General features: G+C 42.4%; 1 protein-coding gene across 2 annotated transcripts in view; it reads right to left on the bottom strand.

Moving 5' to 3' along the window:
• LOC140485983 (sorting nexin-24-like) overlaps nucleotides 1–19,176 on the bottom strand; it is a 172,385-nt gene extending 153,209 nt beyond the window's left edge. Inside the window, exon 1 of one of the 2 annotated variants that reach the window (XM_072584481.1) lies at nucleotides 18,907–19,176. In XM_072584481.1, the coding sequence (XP_072440582.1) occupies nucleotides 18,907–18,978 (72 nt within the window). In that variant the 5' untranslated portion in view covers nucleotides 18,979–19,176. The remainder of the gene's footprint in view (nucleotides 1–18,906) is intronic. The other variant, XM_072584471.1, reaches the window with a different exon arrangement.
• Nucleotides 19,177–23,343: the final 4,167 nt, after the last annotated feature.

The following is a 23,343-nucleotide window of genomic DNA, read 5'->3' as shown; positions in this document are numbered from 1 at the left end:
TACATGGGTTGAAGTAAAAAACATATTGGGGCAAACATGCTGTTTGATGTGTACACTGGACCCCCAAACATTCAGGGAGTGATACAGAATCAAACATAAACAAATTACGAGAAGTGTAAGTAATGGCAGGGGAGCTGACAGAGGATTGCAGGACAACTAATGTGGTTCCACTTTCAAAAAGGATAGTACGGATATGCCAGGGAAAGATAGATCAGTGAGTGTCATAACAGTGGCCATAAACTATTAGAGAAGATTTGTGTTCTTCTAGCTTATCACAGATATTAGTGACATGCTCCTGTCCTTAACTATACAGTTTCCACTGTTTAGCATGTTCGTAGTTCTGCTGTACTTCACCAGATTGTCATTACATTTTCAGGAAAGTCCGATGGTACTCCTGATGACAGCGTTTGTTCCCCAATTGGCATTCATGACTAATAGGATTTTCCACATGGTAGGGAGTGTTGCCAAACAGATATACCTAAGCGTGCAGGTACATAGCTCCTTGAAAGTGGCATCACAGGGAGACCGGGTGAAGGAGGAGAAGTTTGGCATCTTGCCTTCATTGGTCAGAGGATAGAGTATAGGAGTTGGATCGTCATGTTGCAGCTGTATAAGACATTGGCGAGGCCATTTTTGGAGTACTGCGTACAGTTCTGGTTACCCTGCTATAGTAGGATATTATTAAACTGGAGGGGGTGCAGAAAAGATTTACAAGGATGTTACTGAGACTGTGGGGTTTGAGCTATAGGGAAAGGCTGGGACTTTTTCCCAGCATAGGGAAATCCAAATCTAGGCAGCATAGATTTAAGGTGAGAAGGGAAAAATTTTAAAGGGACCTGAGGGGCAACTTTTTCCACACAGAGGGTGGTACGTATGTGCAACAAACTGCCACAGGAAGTGGCAGAGCCAAGTACAATTCCAGCATTTAGAAGACATTTGGACAGGTACGTAATTAGAAAACGTTTAGAGGGATACAGCCGAATGGAACTGGTTTAGTTTGGGTCAGCGTTTGGGTCAAATTGGACCAAGGGTCTGTTTCCATATACAGGTTTTAAATACCCAAGTATTAAGTGGGCTAATTTCCATGTGAAATGAATTGAGGGCCAAAAATATTAAACCTGCATTCAGAAGAACATTTTTCTAAACAAGTACATAGAAAGCCCATAAACGCAGACAGCAGTTCTAGACCTAATATTCAGAAATGATCCTGGAGTTGGTGGAAGACATATCAGTGAGGGAGCGTTATGAAGATAATGATTTAGGATAGATAGATAGATTTAGGATAGTTTATTATAAAACATGTATACTGGCGAAAGGTTAAATTTCACTGAAAAAATTTGGTTCAAATGGATTGGGAGCAGCTGTTTGTAGAAAGAATGTGTCAGAGCATTGGGAAACATTCAAAAAGGAAAGAGGAAAAATACAGAGCAAATATGTCCCCGTAAAGAGAATGGTTGGATCCAAGACTGGAGAATTCTGGGTGTCAAAAACTACATATTAAGTTTGAAAAATGATGAAGCTTTTGGCAGATATTGAGGGCTCAATATGTAGAGGAGTTCAAAAAGCATATGTGGGGGGTGGGGGGGGGATCTTAAAAGGAAATTAGGAAAACTAACAGAGGGCATGAGAAAGCATTGGTGGGTAGAATAAAGGAAAAGAGGGTTTTCAGAAAAACATATGTAAAGATTAAAAGGTTATTAGGGAAAAGGTGTAGGGACCATGAAGGAAATCTATGCATGAACCTAAAAGATAGGGGTGGTGTCTTCAATGAATACGTTAAAAGTCAGTCTTCATAATGGAAAAGGAGGGCATAGGAATAGACATCAGCGTGGAGGACTGTGAACTATAAGAAGAAGTTAACAGAAATAGAGGGGGTACCAGCAGGCTTAAAAGTGGATAAATCTGCAGACTGGATGAGATGAACCCCAGGCTGATGAGTGAGGCAAGATACCAAGAGCCCTGGCAGTAATTTCTGCTCATAGGTGAGGGCTAGAGGACTGAAGTATTGCTAATGTTGCCCCATTATTTAAAAAAAAGGATAAACAGGAAATTACAGGCTAGGCAGTTTAACCTTGGTATTGGGGAAGTAATTGAAAAAAATGAGGGACAAAGAATATATCTGCAATTGGAGAAAGACAGATTAATCAGGGAGAGTTAGTATGCATTTGTTAAGGACCAGGCATGTTTGACAAATCTGATCAAAATTTTGAGGGGGCTAACCATGAGTGTGGATGAGGGTAATGCATTTGATGTGGTCTACATAGACTTCGGCAAGGTTTTTAATAAGGTCCCTCATGCAGACTGGTCAGATGGAAAGACCTCATGGGATCCAAGACATTGGATTCAAATTGGCAAGAGGCAAACAGCAGAGGATGACAGTAGAGTGATGTTTCTGTGCCTGGAATTCTATTATCAATGGAGTTCTTCAGGACTCAGCGCTGGGTCCCTTGTTTGTGCTGTACACTAATGGTTTGGACTTAAGTATAGGTGGTTTGATCAAGAACTGTGCAGTTGACATGAAAACAGAGGGTGGTACATTGTAAGGAGACAGATATGAACTGCAGGGGAACATTCAACAGATTGGATGGGTGGGCAGAGCAGTGACAAGTGGAATTCAAACAGAAAAGTGAGCAGTTTATATACTTGGAGTGGCTGAGGAGGCAAGAAATTATGTTATGAATAGTCAGATAATGGAAAGTACCAAAGATGAGAGGAACCTCGATGTGCATATCCACAGATTCCTAAAAGGTAGCCGGGTAGGTAGGTAAGGTGGTTAAGAATGCATATGGGATACTTGCTTTTATCAGTCGAGGCAGAGAACACAAGAGGTGGAAGGTTATTCTGGAATTGTATAAAACGCTTGGTTTTAGGTCACAACTGTTAGCAGTTGTGGTCACCATGAAGTATAGGAAGGACATAATTGTACTATAGGATGCAGAAGAGATATACCAGAATGCTGCCTAGGCTTCAGGAGTTCTAAAGTGAGTAAAGATTGGATAGGCTGTGGTTATTTTCCTTGGAGCAGTCACATTTGAGAGGGGTGCCAAGAGAGGTTAGAAGATTCTGAAGGACAGAGATAGGGTAGATAGGAAGGACCTTTTTCCCACGAGTCGAGAGATCAACAACCAAAGGGCATAGATTTAAGGTAAGAGATAGAATGTAAAGAGCAGAGCTGACGTGGGTGTTTGGAAAGGGTGGCTCAAGTCAGAAACTGTTATAATGTTTCAGCAATGTTTAGATATTAATTTACATTCCCTTGGTCCTAGGGCTACAGGGCGAGAGCTGTAAAACGTTATGACAACAGACCTGTGTTCACCAACACAGATAATTGGCTGATCAGCTTCCTTCAGTACTAATCATCTATGAATATATACAAGGAACAAGAGAATCGACGTTTCGGGCATCAGCCCTTCTTCAACTTCTTCAGCTTCCTAAAGAAGGGCTGATGCCAGAAACGTCGATTCTCCTGCTCCTTGGATGCTGCCTGACCTGCTGTGCTTTTCCAGCAACACATTTTCAGCTCTGATCTCCAGCATCTGCAGTCCTCACTTTCTCATCTATGATTATATAGGCAATATATTGCAGCTACAGTACATGGATGCCTGTGATCCATGGCAACCACATCAGTTGTAATTACCTGTTTCAGCTCAGGGTCAAAGAGCTGAAGTCCAAGCTAGCAATACTGAGATGTACCAGGGACAGAGATCATTAGTATGACTGAAAACAAAATTTGCTCGAACTCACTGCAGGTCAGGCAGCATCCATGAAGAAAGCACAAGCTAATGTTGAGACTACATGACTCTTCACCAGAGCTGACAAAGGGTATCTTGACATGCTGTTCCAGAAGGGTAGGTCATCTGATTTTGTCAGCATTCAGAGACAGAATGGTCTGACAAAATCTGCAAGAAAGCTAAAGAGGTTAAGAAATTAGAAGTGGAAGAACTACAGCCCTTGCAATTGTTCTAGAGGTTTGATGTTCTTGCAGTTTGATGAGAGCAGGGGCTTAACGGTAATGTCACTGACTACAAATTCCCAGATTAATGCTCGGGGCACGGGAGTTGAAATCCTAGCATAGCAGTTGTCAGAAATTGCATGAAATAAATAAGTGTGGAATTGAACTCCAGTGGTGACCATGAAACCACAGTTGATTGACATAAAATCCCCATCTGCTTCACTAGTGTCATCTACCTGGTCCGGTTTACATGTGATTCCTGATGTGGAGAATCTGAACTGTCCTCCGAAGTGGTGTGGTAAATTAGTCAGCTTAATGAGCCACTAAAGAAAATGTCTAAAAGGAACTAAACTGGATGGACATAGGCACCAGAAATGACAATGGCAAACCCAGCCCTGACGATTCCACAAATCCATTTTACAAATATTTATGGACCTGTGCAATAATTTGGGAAACTATCCCACAGGCGAGTCAAGCAACAGCCTTCAAAGACATACTCGCCGAATTAAATTTTGTAGCCAACATCTCAGACATTCACTAATCACAATTCCTAAGTACATGCTGTCTGACTGGCAGGATAGACCCACCATACAGTGGTTAAAAAAAATTTGGGAATGAGTTGCCCTAGCATTGACTCGCAAGACTGAGAAATCTCATGGGCAAGCATGCGCATAGAGATCTTCTGATAAATACACATTAGCACACTCCCACTCACTATTTTTAGACCAATTGGCAGAAGCACAGAGATTGGCAAGGGTACAGAATGTACTCTGGATGGGGAACTTCAACATCTGTCACCAACTGCACCTTTGACTGTGCTGGCAGAGTGCTAAAGGGCGTAGCTGCTAGACTGTGCTTGCAGCAGATAGTGAGGCAACCAACAAGAGATAAATAATCTAACAGAGCACAGTTTGCAAAGATGACAGAGGGGAAATCAGGGAAGGATAGTCTAGATATTCAAACTCTGTTGGGAAATTACTAAGTTCTATAAGAACAGCATCAGAAAAAATCTTGAAAGGTTTTCAGCTGATCAGAGTAGATCAACGTGGATTTAAAAAGGTGATGGCTATATAATCCACGATATTGACATCCCTCAACATTTCTTCTTGTATACAGTACTTTTTTCTTATGTTGTGACTATTGTTCATGTGCAGTAAATCATTCCTATCAGTGACTTCTTTACCCAACAATTTCTTATCTCCATTTAAATCAATTCTACAGCTTGATCTTCTGAACTAAGACCATCATCACTAACTATTGTCTCAATACCATCTTTTAATCAAGAGTTCTACACCTTTAACTTCTGAGCTCCCTATTCTTCTTGACTATCATAGACCCCACAATTTTCAAATCTACCCTCATCCAATTACCTGCAATGGTGTCAGATCACATGCATGACCAATTTATTTACTTTGTTATGAATATTTTACATTCAAATATGCAGACTTTTTTTTAGTTACCTTTGTATTATATAGTTTTTTTTGTTACCTTTGTATTAAATAGGTGTTTTTAAATCTGCCATTCTCTGACCTTCATTTTCCAGAGTAGTAGGTTGCTGTCCAACCTTGACTCTCTCTCTTGAATTATTACATTTAGCCCAGCTTGATCCCTCATCCTCCCCTTGTTACATGTAAAGTTCTCTCTATTTCCCGAGTTAAGAGTTTGCAAAACTGCACAGTTTGGGTGTAAAATGCTTCATTAATACAGATCCCAGATTCCACAGTATTGGTGCCAGTGACCCACGAACCAGAATTCACTTCTCTTTCAAGAGCCTTTGAGCCATATCTTTGCTTCTCTATACTTACTCATCCTATGCCAATTCGCACATGGCTCAAGTAATAATGAAATTACTACCTTTGAGGTTCAGCTTTTTAGTTCAGCACCTAACTTCTTATACTTCTTCAGAAGAACATTTTTCTAGTAGTACCTATGTCCTTAATCCTATTGTAGGCCACAATCACTGGACCAGCTTGGTGGCTCAGTGGCTAGCACTGCTGCCTCATAGTGCCAGAGACCTGGGTTTGATTCCAGCCTTGGAAAACTGTCTGTGTGGAGTTTGCATGTTCTCCCTGTGGCTATGTGGGCTTCCCTTGGTGCTCTGCTTTCTGCTCACAGTCCAAACATGTGCAGGTTAAGTGGATTGGCTGTAGTAATTGCATGGTTAGAAGGCAGTGTCTGTGGAATGCTCTTCGCAGGGTTGGTGCAGACTTAATAGACCAAATGGCATCTTTCTGCACTGGAAGAATTTTATGTTTCTATTCTCCCCTTCCCACTGCAGTTCCTCTCCAGAACACAGCGGATATCCCAAATCCTGGCAGCAAGCAGACAATACAGCCATCTGCAATCACGTGCAATCCTACTTTAAATGGTTAATACTTCACATCCGGATACCTTTCACTGTACCCCACAAATAAATTATTTTGACTACATGCCAGCTTTTATTGTTTCAATCAAAACGTATTACTTCACATTTAACCACAGAACCACTTGTCGCATATTTGCTCATTCCGGGTCAGACTATGTCATCCTGCAGTTGTTTTCAAATAATGCTCCATTATCTTCAAATATTTATGATTACTCCCTACGAGAAATACCAAATCAAACCCCTTGTCATGTCAAATAATTGCATATTTGGGAACTGGATTTACGTTAATAGCTGTGTTCTATGTTGCATTCAATACTCCTACAAAGATAGAAATAGGCCAGTCAGTTTGTTCATGCCAGTTCTCTACAAGAGCAAATGAGCTTGCCTTATTCCCCAAATGTCCTCCATTACCATGCAAACTGGTGCTTACTCAGTTCCCTTTTAAAAACCATGATTAAATTTGCAAGAAAAACAGGAAGTGCTGGAGAAACTCAGCAGGTTTGGCAGTGTCTGTGGAGACAGAAACAGAGTTAACGCAGACTCTAATGATTCCTCTTTGGAAGCTGAAGTAATACCAGACTTGAAACATTTTTCTATCAGATCTCCAGCAGCCATAGTATTTTGCTTTTATATTAAAAATAGCCTCCACCAAATTTTCAGGTGGTGCATCTAAGCTCCTAACCACTCACCTGTAGAAGTAATTTCTCCCTGACACTGGATTTCCTCTGCTTTGCTCCCCTTCTGCTACTGGAACAATTACTCTCTAATCTGTTCAGACCCATCATGATTTTGAGCGCTTCTACAAATTCCTTTCAACGTTCTCTCCATTGAAAGCACCTCTGCTCCCCAATCTTCCAAAGTAACTGAAAGCTCCTCATCCCTGGAACTACTCTTGTAAATCTTTTCTGGATAATCTCTAAAGTTTTCACAAGCCTCCTAAAGTGTGTGGTCCCACAATATGGAGTTCAGCCAAGCCAGCACTTTATAAAGTTGCATCAAAATGTGCTTGCTTTTATATTACATGATTATTGTAAAAACTAGGATCACTTCGCCTTTTTAACCACTTTCTCAACCTGCCTTGCCACTTTGAAGGGCTTATATCACCTCATATCTCTTTGTTCCTGTATTCTCTTCAGAACTGTGCACTTCATTTTATCTTGTTGTTCCTTGTTCTTCTCCAAGATATATCGGCTCATATCCCTCGACATTAAATTTAATTTGCCACACATCCATCCATTCAACCTCAAACTCTTTCATTATCCACCTTGCAATTTTTAAGAGTTCCAGGTTCTGTGTCATCTTCACACTTTGAAACTGTATTGTACCCCCAAGTTATTAAAATATATTAAGGGGAACAGTAGTCAGAACACGAACGTCATATCATTGCATACTTTGCTACAGCTTGAAAAACAACTGTTCACAACTCTGTTTCCTGTAACTCAGCCAACTTCTTGTCCTTATTGTTCTTTTATTCAACTTTGCTGGCAAGTCAGTTATATGGGCCTTAATCAAATGCCTTTGAAAGTCCATGTATACCTTAAGAACTTCATTACTCTCACATCAAAACCCAAAGCAAATTAATTGAACATACCTTTAATATACCTAAGTTGACTATCTCCAATTAATTCATATTGTTTAAATTATGGTTAATTTTGACTTGGATTATAATTTTTAAAGGTTTTTGCACCACTAACATTAAACTAAATATCCTGTACTTGTTGGGGCTTATCTCTTATAAAAACAAAGTAACATTTGCAGTTCTCCAATCCCGAGACATCACCCATGCATCCAAGAAGTGGAAGATTCTGACTCCGCCCTCCCACAGTTTCTTCTCTTCCTATGGCAAACTTCCGTCGTATAAAATGAAGATTTGCGCAATGGTATCAACTCATTGAGCACCACCTTGTGCGGCTGAGACCTTCACGGCGGTCTCTGTCACATCTTCCACCTGGAGCAAAAGGGACATTCATCTGATCCACCACACTATCCCACCTCAGTAACAGTACATGTTATCTGGACTGTTTTTTTGTTTTCCAAAGTCTAAAACAAATCATGAGGATGGTCATGTGTTAAATTACATTCTTTAAACATACATGGTTGACAAATCAAATTAATATGTGCCTAAATATTTGGGAGGAACATTAATGCAAGCACCACAACTTTACTTCTGGAAAACAGACAGCTAACTCCTGACATGTTACTGCATAAGCAATCAAGCTCATTCACTCTGAAAGACTATTTGCTTCCAAAACATTTCAAAAAAGCTCCAATTAACTGAATCTGGCCTATAGACATGATGTTTGCAGTAGTGAAAAAGGCCATTTGGCACACTGGCATAGACTCAACACAGATCTGACTACAATAATCCCATTCTTCAGCTCTTGGCCTATAGCCCTGGAAGCTGTGGCAAAGTGAGTGAATATCTAAATATTGCTTAAACGTTTCTGACTTGAACCACCTTCTCAGGCACAAAGTTCCAGACTCTCTGGGTGAAAGAGATTCTCCTCAATCACCCTCTATGTTCTCTTACCTTAAAATATATGATAGTGGTTATCGAGCCCTCTACAAATGGAAAAAAATGGTCTTCACATCCACCTTACCTCTGCACCTTGTAATCTCATTCACCTCAGTCATGTCCCCATCAAACTTCCAAGGAAAACAGTGGCAGACTATCCAATCTTTCCTCATAGCTCAGATCCTCTAGAACAGGCAGCATCCTGATAAATCACCTCTGCGTTCCTTTTGCCAGCTGCCTTCATGGCTGACCTCCATCAGGCAGGCTAGGCTTTGCACATCCCGAGCGGTACCGGAGTGGGATTCTGCAGAGGCAGCTAATGTGCCAAACAAGCGTGGCAGCAGCTGGGGCTTAGGGTGAGCCCAGATGATGGCAGCGGTGAGACAGCAGCCAGTAGCAAAGGATGGCGGAAGTGGTGAGGCAATGTTCAGGGCCGAAGCCTTGCAAGTGGAAGTGAAGCCTAGCCTGCCTGATGGAGGTCAGCCATGAAGGTAGCTGGCAAACATGGGCAGGTCTCAGCCCAGCGCAAGCAAAAGCCCAGTTTGGAGCATCTGCAGACTGTAAAGGACTGTAATGTTTGACTTTTTAAACTTTATCTCTATTATTCTATTTTTATACTGAGAAGACTGTAGTGCTGAACTTTCTAAACTTTGTTACAGAAGTACAAAAATAAAGAAATAAGATTTTGTACCCAGGTACATTGTACCTAAGATGGCAGGGTGTGTGGCGACATTGAAAAGTGTACAAGGTACTCTTGTACCCTGTACTTGAGCACATGTGACAATCAAATAATTTCTGCATATTGGTCCAGAACTCCTTGTTGGTTTTTCTGCTTAAAAGGTTCTCCTAGGTGCAATTTTAGAATTTTGCTCCCTCCTGACTTTACACATTAGTTCGCATTTGAGTAGTTAAAATCTCATTATTCCTGTTCTTCTAGCAAAATCCGTAAAGCGTGATCTCACATTTAATGCTCTGTATGGGGTCAGTAGTACAAGTTGAACAGCATGCCACTTTTGTGTTTTTTTTCACTTACAGTCATAGAGATATACAGCAGAGAAACAGAATCTTCCATCCAACTCGTCCATGCCAACCAGATATCCCAACCCAATCTAGTCCCATCTGCCATCATCCGGCCCATATCCCTCCAAACCCTTCCTAATAATGTACCCATCCAGATGTCTTTTAAATGTTGCAATTGTACCAGTCTCCACCACTTCCTCTGGCAGCTCATTCCATACATGCACCCTCTGCATGAAAACATTGCCCTTTAGGTCTCTTTTACATCTTTCTCCTCTCACCCTAAACCTATGCCCTCTAGTTCTGGATTCCCCCAGCCCAGGGAAAGGAATTTGTCTATTTATCCTATCCATGCCCCTCATGACTTTAGAAACCTTTATAATGCCCATATGGATTCATATGATGATCCTTCCAAGATATCATCCCTGCTCTCGGCTATAACTGATTGCTTGACCAATACTGTGACCTATTTACTCCACGTCCTCTATCCTCCTCTCTCTCTCATCTAAATACCCTATAACAAGAAATGTTCAGCTGCCATTCTTGTCCATCTTTCAGCCAAATCTCGGCCATAGCTATGAGGCCATATTGCAAGATGCCTATCTGTGCCCTCAGCTCATCTGCCTTATTCCTCAGGCTCCTTCCATAAGGATATATCCCACTTAGTCTTGCTCACCTCATTTTTTTCTTATTTAGTTTATCTTCTTTTGCCTTCCAAAATCACTTACTCATGTTTTAACTTGTAATTCCATGTTAACCTCTCTCCTTCGGGTTGTCAGGATCCCATCCCTCTGCCAGTCTAGTTTAAATCCATCCTAAGAGTACCAGTAAATTTCCTCAAAAGAATGTTGATCCCATTGCTGTTTAGACATAACCTGACCAACATATACAGGTCCCCCCCCCCCCGCCCCCTCAGAAATAGGCTCAATGCCTCGAGAATCCACAGCCCTGCACCATCTCTCCAGCCACACATTCATCTGTTCTGTTCCTATACTCACTTCTGTGCAGCACTGTCAATAATCTGGATATTACTAGCTTTGAAATCCTGCTTTTCAAATTCCTATCAAATCCCCTAAATTCTGTGTGCAGGACCCCATTTATGTTTCTACCTGTGTCATTGGGTTCACTTTGGGACCAATCTCTGGCTGTTCACCTTTCCCCTACAGAATGCCCTTTCATCATATCTTTCTGCCTGGCACCTGGGAGGCAACATGTCACCCTGGCTTAGGTTTATGACTACAAAAGCATCTGTTTACTGCAGCTCCTACCACTATAATGTATTACCCTTCCACATTTCTTCCTTCTCCACACCCCAAGCAGCTGGACCACCCACAATGCCATGGCCTTGGCTTTAGTTGTCTCTACACAGCAACCATCACGCAATTAGGACTCACTACTATCCTCACTACCTGCCTGGACCTAGTCTCCTTTTTCTGTGTGGCAGTCTTGCATTCCTTTGATGAGGCAGCATGGTGGTTCAGTGGTTAACACTGCTGCCTCACAGTGCCAGGGACCTGGGTTCGATTCCAGCCTCAGGCAACTGGCTATGTAGAGTTTGCTAAATTCTCCCTGTGTCTCCGTGGCTTTCCTCCGGTTGATCTGGTTTCCTCCCACAATCCAAAAGATGTGCAGGTTAGGTGAATTGGCCATGCTAAATTGTTCAGGGATGTGTAGGTTAGGTACATTAGTCAGGGGTAAATATAGAGTATAGGAATGGGTCTGTGTGGGTTACCCTTTGGAAAGTCAGTGTGGACATGTTGGGCCAAAATGGCTTGTTTCTGCACTTTAGGGATTCTATGATTCTCTGTCTTCATTTCCATAAGATGTGGAGTGATTCATGTCCTGAATCGTGCTATCCACAAACCTCTCAGTCTCATGAATACATCACAGTGGCTCCAGCTACCGTTCATGCTGCTCTAACCAGAGGCATGCACATCAAGGCTGCAGCTGACCAAGTGTGGCATCATGGAGCCCCAGCAAAACTAGAATCAGTGGGTATCAAGGAGCAAACTCTCCACTGTTTTGAGTCATATCTGACACAGGAAGATAGTTGTTGTTGGAGGTCAGTCATCTCAGCTCCAGGACATCTCTGCAGAGGTTCCTCAAAGTTAAAAATCACACAAGTCCAGGTTATAGTCCAACAGGTTTAATTGGAAGTACACTAGCTTTCGGAATGTCGCTCCTTCATCAGGTGATAGTGGAGGACTCAATCCTAACACACAGAATTTATAGCAAAAATTTACAGTGTGATGTAACTGAAATTATACATTGAAAAATTAATTGTCTGTTAAGCCTTTCATCTGTTAGAATACAGTGCTAGTTTCACTTAACGCTCCGAAAGCTAGTGGGCTTCCAATTAAACCTGTTGGACTATAACCTGGTGTTGTGTGAGATTTAACTGTGTACATCCCAGTCCAACACCGGTATCTCCAAATCGGGGTTCCTCAAGGTAGTGCCCTAGGCCTAACCATCTTCAGCTGCTTCATCCAAGACCTTCCCTCCATCATAACATCAGCAGTGGGGATGTTCACTGATGATTACACGATGTTCACTAGAGTCATAGAGATGTACAGCATCGAAACAGACCCTTTGGTCCAACCTGTCCACACCGACCAGATATAGTCCCACCTGTCAGCACCTGGCCCATATCCCTCCAAACCCTTCCTATTCATATACCCATCCAAATGCCTCTTAAATGTTGCAATTATACCAGCCTTCACCACATCCTCTGGGAGCACATTCCATACACATACCACCCTCTGCGTGAAAATGTTGCCCCTTAGGTCATTTTTATATCTTTTGCCTCTCACCCTTAACCTATGCCCTCTAGTTCTGGATTCCCTGATCCCAGGGAAAAGACTTTGTCTATTTATCCTATCCATGCCATCATGATTTTGTAAACTTCTATAAGGTCACTCCTCAGCCTCCAACGCTCCAGGGAAAACAGCCCTAGCCTGTTCAGCCCCTCCCTATAGCTCAAATCCTCCAACCCTGGCAACATCCTTGTAAATCTTTTCTGAACTCTTTCAAGTTTCACAACATCTTTCCGATAGGAAGGAGACCAGAATTGCATGCAATATTCCAACAATGGCCTAACCAATGTCCTGTACAGCCGCAACATGACCTCCCAACTCCTGTACTCAATACTCTGACCAATAAAGGAAAGCATACCAAATGCCGCCTTCACTATCCTATCTACCTGTGACTCCACTTTCAAGGAGCTATGAACCTGCACTCCAAGGTCTCTTTGTTCAGCAACACTCCCTAGGACCTTACCATTAAGTGTATAAGTCCTGCTAAGATTTGCTTTCCCAAAATGCAACACCTCACATTTATCTGAATTAAACTCCATCTACCACTTCTCAGCCCATTGGCCCATCTGGTCCAGATCCTGTTGTAATCGGAGGTAACCCTCTTCACTATCCACTACACCTCCAATTTTGGTGTCATCTGCAAACTTACTAACTGTTTCTCTTATGCTCGCATCAAAATCATTTATGTAAATGACAAAAAGTAGAGGACCCAGCACCGATCCTTGTGGCACTCCACTGGTCACAGGTCTCCAGTCTGAAAAACAACCCTCCACCATCACCCTCTGTCTTCTACCTTTGAGCCAGTTCTGTATCCAAATGGCTAGTTCTCCCTTTATTCCATGAGATCTAACCTTGCTAATCAGTCTCCCATGGGGAACCTTGTCGAACGCCTTACTGAAGTCCATATAGATCACATCTACTGCTCTGCCCTCATCAACCTTCTTTGTTACTTCTTTTAAAACCTCAATCAAGTTTGTGAGACATGATTTCCCACGCACAAAGCCATGCTGACTATCCCTAATACTCCTCAGATACTGAAGCAGTCCATGTTCAAATGCAACATGATCTGGACAGTATCCAGGCTTGGGCTGACAAGTATCAAGTAGCATTCATGCCACACAAATGCCAGACTATGACCATCACCAATAGGGGAGAGATATATAGTCTAATCACAACCCCTTGACATTCAGTAGTGTTACCATGTCTGAATGTCCCCATTATTGACATCCTGGGGGTTATCACTGACCAGAAACTCAAATAGACTGGCCACATAAACACAGTGACTATAAGAGTAGGTCAGAGACTAGGAATACCGAGAAGAGTAACTCACCTCCTGACTCTCCCAAGCCTGTCCACCACCTACAAGGCACAAGTCAGGAGGATGATGGAATTCTCCCCACTTGCCTGGATGAGTACAGCTCCTACAACACAAGATGCTTGACACATTCCAGGACAAGGCAGCCCACTTGATTTGCACCACATCCACAAGCATCCACTCCTTCCACCACCTATGCTCATTAGAAGCAGTGCGTACTATCTACAAGATGCACTGCAGAAATTCAAAAAGATTCTGAGACAGCACCTTCCAAACCCACAATCACTTGCACCTAGAACAAGGGCAGCAGAGACATGGGAAGACCACCACCTTCAAACCACTCAGAATCCCAACTTGGAAATATGCTGCAGTTCTTCACTGTCACTGATTCAAAATCCTGGAATTCCCTCTCTAATAGCATTGTGGGTCAACCCACAGCAGGTGGACTTCAGTGAAGGCAACACATCACCACCTTCTCAAGGGCAACTAGGGATGGGCAATAAATGCTGGCCAGTCAGCGACACCCACATCCCACAAATAAATTAAAACAAAATGTGCTTCAAATTCATCACCATATACAGATCCAGAAAGCAAGCCAAACCAAATCAGCTTCAGTATCAATGGATTTATTACCATGAAATTAAAACATTCAGTGACCCTGACAATTGCTGAATTGTACCTAACTAAAATGTATAACTAAAAGATTGTTGATATCAAATGTATAAACAAAAATAAACAATTTATTAATAATTAAACTTTAGCACAACACAGGCAATCCAAAGAATATCTCCCATCTCAGCCCAATCTTCTTTGAATACAAATCCTCACTCAGCGGCAGACTGACATACACAGTTAAGGGACCAATTAAAAAAGCAAATTTAAAAATGGCATTTGCAAGTTTAATAAGTATTTTAATGATGAACACCAAGCCTTCATGTAATCACTTGACGAAGGGATGTATTAGAGACACATATGACTGCACATCCTGCTTGAATTCTGAAGTCACCAAGTAAATGCAAAATGGTTTCCACAGATCTGTGGAAACCTTTACTTATTTGTTACACACTAGAGTTCTTTTCTCAGAACTTTCAACAAGTTGATAACTGAAGAATTATGTTAAAGAACAAAATCAAAAGCAGTTTCCTAATCCAGCAGCTTCTGAAACAACACTACCTTCTGGCCGAAAACCCAGTCAGTGTCAGTTCACTCTTCACGTTCTCTTCCTTTTCAACATTCTGTATGGTTGCCCCAGCCAGCACTGGTTTTTCCTTGATTGACCAAAGCAGCATTCAACTAATTGCCAGTCCCTGAGCATAACAACTTCTCAGTGCCAAATAATCTGTAGCAATCTCAGTGCAATATTTAACCTGCATTATCTTTTCAGAACAGTTTGCAACAGCAAACATCAGTCTTTTGTTCGCTCTTTGTTTTTTAAAAGTAAGCTGTTGTTCAAAGTTTTATTTTAAACTGCAATTCATAGTTCCAAGACCAAAACTGAGAAAAATAAAGGGAAAATTAATGTATCAATTTTGTTTCCAATTTCCACCCTGCTCTCATCTTCATCTGGTACATCTCCAACTCCTCCTTTGCTTTCCTTGTCCTCCCTGTTTCCATTTCTGGGGATAGGCTTGCCATTGATATCCACTGAAAAGCCACTGGGCCCTGTTACCTGTTTCCTGTAAAGACTCTATTCCATTTTTCCAGTTTCTCTGTGTCTGTCACACCCGTTCTGACCATGCCACCTTCTGCAGTGGAAGCCTCAGAAATATCCACCTTCTTCCTCAACCAAGGATTCCCCAATACCATCACTGGCAGGGCCCTTAACCATATCCGATCTATTTCCTGCACTCATCTCTTCTCTTCTCTCCTACAGAAATGATCAAGGTCCTCCAATCCTCATTTCCCACATCATTTAGGGGCGGCACCATGGCTCAGTGGTCAGCACTGCTGCCTCACAGCAACAGGGTCCCAGGTTCAATTCCAGCCTTGGATGACTGTCTGTATGGAGTTTGCACATTCTCCCAGTGTCTGCATAGGTTTCCTCTGGGTGCTCCGGTTTCCTCCCACAGTCCAAAGGTTTGCAGGTCAGGTGAACCGACCATACTAAATTGCGGTAAAATCAACGTTTCGGGCAAAAGCCCTTCATCAGGAATTTGCCTGAAACATCGATTTTACTGCTCCTCGGATCCTGTCTGAACTGATGTGCTTTTCCAGCACCACTCTAATCTAGACTCTGGATTCCAGCATCTTCAGTCATTGTTCTTACCATGCTAAATTGCCCATAGTGATAGGTGCATTAATCAGAGGGAAATGGGACTGGGTGGGTTGTTCTTCGGAGGGTCGGTGTGGACTGGTTGGGCCGAAGGGCCCGTTTCCACACTATAGGGAATCTAATCTAAGGGAGTAGGTTTGCTCGCTGAGCTGTAGGCTTGATATCCAGACATTTCATTACCTGGCTAGGTAACATCATCAGTGGCGACCTCCAAGTGAAGCGAAGCTGTTGTCTCCTGCTTTCTATTTATATCTTTCTCCTAGGTGGGGTTCCGGAGGTTTTCCTACAACTATATTTACCGCTCACAACAAGATCTCCCTTACATCAAGGAAACGAAATGCAGACTGAGCAAACATTTTGCCGAACAATATGTTCTGTCTGCAAAAAGGTCCCCAGGCTTCCAGCTGCCACCCTGTTTCCCTGACGAACATTTCTGCCCGCTGCAGTGATCCAGTGAGGCTCAGGGCAAGTTGGAAGAAAAGCAGCTCATTTTCCACTTGGGAACACTGCAGCCTTCAGGACTCCAACACTGAGTCTGATACCTTCTTCTATGTCCTTGACCCACCCCCCACACCCTGTCATGATATGGGCTGCTTTCAGCACATCAAAACCGTTTTCATAACCAGCTTTTTTTTTCTCCTTGGCATATTATCACTCATTCCTTAGTCTGTCTCCCTCAGTTCCGTGTCCACCTATCCTTTCATCCCTTTCCCCACCCCCACCCATCTTCAGCATACATCCCATTTTTTGCCTAGCTACTGAATTCTCACAAACGGTCATTCGACACAAAATGTTAACTCTGTTTTCTCTCCACAGATCTGCTGAGTTTCTGTTTTCATTTCAGATCTCCAGCGTCCACAGTTCTTTGTTTATCAAAGAAAAGTAGTAGTCATAGAGATGTACAGCATAGAAAGAGACTCTTCGATCAGACTCATCCATGCAAACCAGATATCCTAATTTAATGTAGTTCCATATCTCTGTAAAGTTGAAAAGTGTGACGCTGGAAAAGCACAGCAGGTCAGGCAGCAGGCCAGGCATATCCGTCAAAACTCTTCCCATTCATGTACCTATCCAGATGCCTTTTAAAATGTTATCATTGTACCAGCCTCCACCACTTCCTCTGGCAGCTCATTCTACACACGCACGACCATCTGCGTGAAAACGTTGCCCCTTCGATCCCTTTTAAATCTTTCCCCTCTCACCCTAAACATATGCCGTCTAGTCCTGGACTCCTCCAACCCTGAGAAAAGGCCTTGCCTATTTACCCTATCCATGCTCCTCATTTTATAAACCTCCGTAAAGGTCACCCCTCAGTCTCCAACACTCCAGGGAAAACATCCCCAGCCTAGTTTCAACATGACCAATATTTTATCCTAAATTAAACCATTCAAACTATCCTTTTCAACCACAAGCATAAATAAGTAATTATACTGCTAGTTATTTTTCCCACAGTACATGTGGTATACATTGAAATTCTTCATCTTGTTTGACCAAGAGTGTTTATGGTAATGCAATACTTTATGGCCTTTTAATTACTACTGTTTTATGTACCATACAGCCATAGAAATGTACGGCACGGAAACAGACCCTTCGATCCAACCCATCCAGGCCGGCCAGACATCCCAACCCAATCTAGCCCATCTGCCAGCACCCAGCCCATTTCCCTCTAAATTCATATACCCATCCAGATGCTTTTTAAATGTTGCAATTGTACCAGCCTCCACCACTTCCTCTGGCAGCTCATTCCATACATCTACCACCCTCTGCGTGAAAAAGTTGTCCCTTAGGTCCCTTTTATATCTTTTCCCTCTCACCCTAAATCTATGCCCTCTAGTCCTGGACTCCCCCATCCCGGGAAAAAGACTTTGTCTATTTACACTATCCATACTCCTCATGATTTTATAAACCTCTAAGGTCACCCCTCAGCCTCCGACACTCTACGGAAAACGGCCCCAGTCTATTCAGCCTCTCCTTATAGCTCAAATCCTCTAACTCTGGCCTCTATAAAACACCTAATGTTTTGAACTGACTACCTCATTAAGCTTAAAAGCCTAAGAGTTGGTTTTGCACATGCAAAATAAATTGCTACGAACTATTATCATATTTCTAACAAGCTGAATGTTACAGAACCTTTTCGGTGGAATTTGAGTAACAAGAAAAGAAGACAGTGCAGGTAGGTATTCAACGTCTTACAAACAAAAGTGTGTAAATTATTGATTTCATTGATGGTTGAACGCAAATTGACAAAACAAGTTAACATTTCCCTCCACCAGGGAGGATCGTCCAGAACAAGGATGGATACAGTAACGTCACCAGAACAAAATCGTGGTAAACCTAACTTTTTCTCCCACTTGCAAGGTCTAGTACAGACTTACAGAACACAGTTGTAACCTTTTTGTGTATCAGTGGAGATTGCTCGTGAAGCGCAAGAGTTAGACCAAAAACATGAAAGATTTAGAACTTGGTGCGAACGCTCAGCAAATGCCAGCTCCTTATCCTCCCGGGGGTCCTTCCTGGGTTTGTACGCTTCATTGGCAGACGTGTGGGAATGAGCCGTACGTACGTGCAGGTAAGAAATGAAGGAAGAAGCCCGGCTGCCAGTTTTTAATGATGTGCTTAACTCTGCAGTGTTGCGGAAAGAATCCGCCTTTCCTTACCGTGTATCCTCTTTCGAGATCGCTCTCCTCATATCTGAAAGACGGAATGGCCACTTCTATCATGTGGTGCATGGTGCAGAAGAGCTTCCAAAATAAGAAATCACAGAACCAAACAAAGTACTGCGATTGCTACTTTAAAAATATAGATGCATATATGGAGAAGACAACCCGCAGTGCTGTCTCTGTTCAGAAAGCTTCTTCCCGACTGGATCAACACACTGACATTCGGGATCAGCCAAAAGCCATTTGCAACAAAAAGCCACGTGAACGTCTGCCCGCGTCACGTGATTCCGACGATGGAATGTTGCAACTCTGGCCGAGTTCCATTCCAGAGATTCTAGAACGTCCAGCGCTTTGTTCCGTGTGAAACATGTGCGTTTTATTCAGCTCTGCCTCTAGGATTTAATTTAAATATCATACTGAGGGGTTAGATTTCATACTGCAGGGCAGATTTGCAGTAGACAGCATACAGCAGCGATCAGTGAAGAAAAAGGAATTTGACTCAAGGCTGCTAAACCAGTATTTGCGACTGAGAGTGTACCTAAAATACCAGAGAATGAACGACACAAAAAGCAAATCTATAATAAGATTATTACAAAATTTAGACACATAATCCAGAGAAATTTTTCTTAGAAATGGTGTTCTGAAATATTGTCAATTCATCTTTGAAGCAAGAAATTCACATTCCCAGCTAAAGTAGTTGCATATTTCCTCATTCATTCTGATCCTTGACCCGAAATATAACTTATGTATTCTTGCTCCAGAACCACATATTGTTGATTCTTATTTCTCTTAGTTTTGTCTTTGGCACATGCAATGCAAGAACAGGCAGCTCTATTTCTGAACTTGAGCCAAGGTTAAAAATCACACAACACCAGGTTGTGGTCCAATAGGGTTATTTGGAAGGACTAGCTTTCAGAGTGCTGCTCCTTCATCAGGTGGTTGTGTGATGAAGGAGCAGTACTCTGAAAGCTAGTGCTTCCAAATAAACCTGTTGGACTATAACCTAGTGTTGTATGATTTTTAATTTTGTACACCCCAGTCCAACACTGGCACTCCAAATCATGAGCTTGAGCCATATGCCTGTAATCCACGATCCTTTTGTAGCATCCTTCATTCCCTGAAGCAGTAAAAAGATATGGGAAGCATTCCCTACAGCTTGGGCTTAACTGTTAAATCAGTACTGTGTTAAATAATACACAGCAAAAATAAAGGTATACCTGGGCATTTCATGTTGTTATGGAATCTGTCATGCATTAGTTTCCTCATTTCTCCTCCCCGCCACCTTACCCCAGTTCCAACCTTCCAACTCGGCACCATCTTCTTGAGCTATCCTGTCTGTCCATCTTCCTTCCCACTTATGAACTCCACCCTCCTCTCCGATCAATCACCTTCGCCTCCAACTTCAAGTACTTATCGCATTCTCAGCTACCTTTCTCCCAGCCCCATCACCTCATCTCCCCATTTATCTCTCAGCCCTTTAGGCCACCCCCTCGTTCCTGAAGAAGAGTTTATGCTCGAAACATTGATGCTTCTGCTCCTCCATATGCTGTCTGACCAGCTGTACTTTTCCAGCATCACACTCTTCGACTCTGATCTCCAGCATCTGCAGTGCTCACTGTGAAGGAGGAGGCACCAGCAGCAGTACAACTCGAGGAGTTTAAACTTGCAAAGAAGTCCAAAACGGGCATTATCCCAATGAGAACCAGTCTAGGCTCCAGACCAACAAATAAAATACTCTAGCTTCCAATATAGATGAGAACAACTGTGGCTGTTTAGATAAAAATGGCACTTCAGAAGAGTCACAAAGCTTGAGGGTTCTAGTGAAGGAGGGATTTGAGCAATAGTTAAGAGGTCAGCGCAAATTTGAGAAGTGGTCACAGAAACCCCCATCAATGGGAAGTGTTCAAGGATGGTGGTGATGGAGGTGGGGGTGGGTTCTCTAATAAGTAACAGTCCAAACTCTGCTTCCTGCATTAACCCATCAACTCCACCTCAGATGGACAATTCTAATGGGACACAACAGTTATAATGGGGCGGCACGTTGACTCTGTGGTTAGCACTGCTACCTCACAGTGCCAGGAATCTGGGCTGGATTCCAGCCGCAGGTGACTGCGTGGTTTACACATTCTCTTTGTGTCTGTGAGAGTTTCCTGCAGGTGCTCAGGTTTCCTCCCACAGTCGAAAGATGCACAGATTAGGTGTATTGGCCATACTAAATTATCGCATTGTATCTAGGGATGTGCAGGCTTGGTGGATTAGCCTTGGAAAATGCAGGGTTACAGGGATAGCGGGGGTAGGCCGATGTGGGATGCTTTTTGGAGTGTTGGTGTGCAGAGATTCTATGATTCTAACAGGGCAGTTTCCTTAAACCACCACAGGTGAAACTATATATAATCACTCTGGGGATGCAGGAGCAAACCTAACAACTTAAACTGTAAAAGACGAATAATGGTGGTAAGTGACAAAAAAAATTTAAAAAGAGAGTGTCAAGATTGTTTTAATTAACATGCATAACATTAAGTGTTTCAATCTTGGATTACCCAGCCAAGTGTAAAGCTGACCTGCTACTTCTGCAGGACTATGCAGTAACATACCACAACTGCTAAGGACAATGGTCATGATGGTGGTTCTATGAACCATGAGTCTGATCAGGAAGAAATTACTTAGATTCCTCCAGCTTGGATATTCTGCTGCAGGAAGAATCTGATGATCAGCTACAAGAACATAAGAGGGGTGGTAGAGGGACATATACAAACTGAACATGAGACAATAGACAATAGATGCAGGAGTAGGCCATTCTGCCCTTCGAGCCTGCACCGCCATTCAATATGATCATGGCTGATCATTCCTAATCAGTATCCTGTTCCAGCCTTATCTCCATACCCCTTGACTCCACTATCTTTAAGAGCTCTATCCAATTCTTTCTTAAAAGAATCCAGAGACTGGGCCTCCACTGCCCTCTGGGGCAGAGCATTCCACACAGCCACCACTCTCTGGGTGAAGTAGTTTCTCCTCATCTCTGTCCTAAATGGTCTACCCCGTATTTTTAAGTTGTGGAAACTGAGGAACTCCAAAGGGATCTTGATTGCAGAACCATGAAGAACCTCTTTGGGTCTTTAGGATTTTGCTGGGAAACAATCAAGATGAATATCAAAGATTCTTCACTCTCAAAGGTGTTCAGAGGTGAAAGAGGAACAAAGGGAAATGCACCAACTTCACAGAAACACAAGGAAAAATGTCCCTATTACAGAAAAGGCGGTGTTGAACATCTTAAAAATGCATAAAGGTGGATAAATTCCCAGGACCTGATCAGGTGAATGCCAGAACTTTGAGGATAGTTAAGGAAGTGATTGCTGGGCCCCTTGTTGAGATATTTGTAATATTGATAGCCACAGGTAAGATGAGGGTGGCTAATGTGTGCCATTATTTAAGAAAGGTGGTAAGGGCATTAGTGAGCTTGACATCAGTGGTGGGTAAGTTATTGGAGGGAATTCTGAGGGACAGGATTTACATGTATTTGTGAATAATTAATGTCCAAAGCACCAATCCCTACTGTACCCAACTAATCACTGCCTGCCCCTCGGAAAAAGACCCATTCATTCCTACTCTTTGTTTCCTGTCTGCCAACCTGTTCTCTATCCATATCAATACACTGCTTTCAATCCCATGCCTTTAATTTTATACACTAACCTCTTATGTGGGATCTTATTTGAAAAGATGGTCTGCTAAAAGTCCAAGTAAACCACATCCTCTGGCTTTCCCTAATCAACAAACACATTACATTCTTGAAACATTCCAATAGATTAGTCAAATTTGATTTTCTTTTCATAAATCTATGCTGACTCTCTGTGATCTCCAAAAGCTCTGCTACTAATTCTTAAGTAATGGATTTTATTTATGTCAGGCTTACCACTCGTTAATTCCCTGTTTTCTCTTGACCCTCTTTTAAATAGCATTACATTAGTTACTCTTCAATCTGTAGAAACTGTTCCAGAGCCTATAGAACTTTGTAAAAAGATGACCACCAATGCATCAAATATTTCAAGGGCTATTTCCTTAAATACTTTTAGATGTAGATAATCGAGCCCTGGATATCTTTTGGCCTTTAATTTCCACAAAATTCCCGAACACCATTTCCCCACTAATGCTGATTTCCTTCAGTTCTTCAGTTTCACTAGATCCTGTGTTCCCTAACACTTTATGGGACATTATTTGTGCCCTCTTTTAAGAAGAGAGAACCAAAGTCTCCTTCCTATCGGAAAGGGTTCAGAAAAGATTTACAAGAATATTGCCAGGGTTGGAGGATTTCAGCTATAGGGAGAGGTTGAACAGGCTGGGGCTGTTTTTCCTGGAGCGGTGGAGGCTGAGGGGTGACCTTATAGAGGTTTATAAAATCATAAGGGGCATGGATAGGGTAAATAGACAAGGTCTTTT

The sequence above is a fragment of the Chiloscyllium punctatum genome, chromosome 2, assembly GCF_047496795.1.
Source record: "Chiloscyllium punctatum isolate Juve2018m chromosome 2, sChiPun1.3, whole genome shotgun sequence".
In the NCBI taxonomy this organism is placed as follows: domain Eukaryota; kingdom Metazoa; phylum Chordata; class Chondrichthyes; order Orectolobiformes; family Hemiscylliidae; genus Chiloscyllium; species Chiloscyllium punctatum.
The sequence above is the reverse complement of the archived record's forward strand: the minus strand, read 5'-3'. Positions and strand labels throughout refer to the sequence as shown.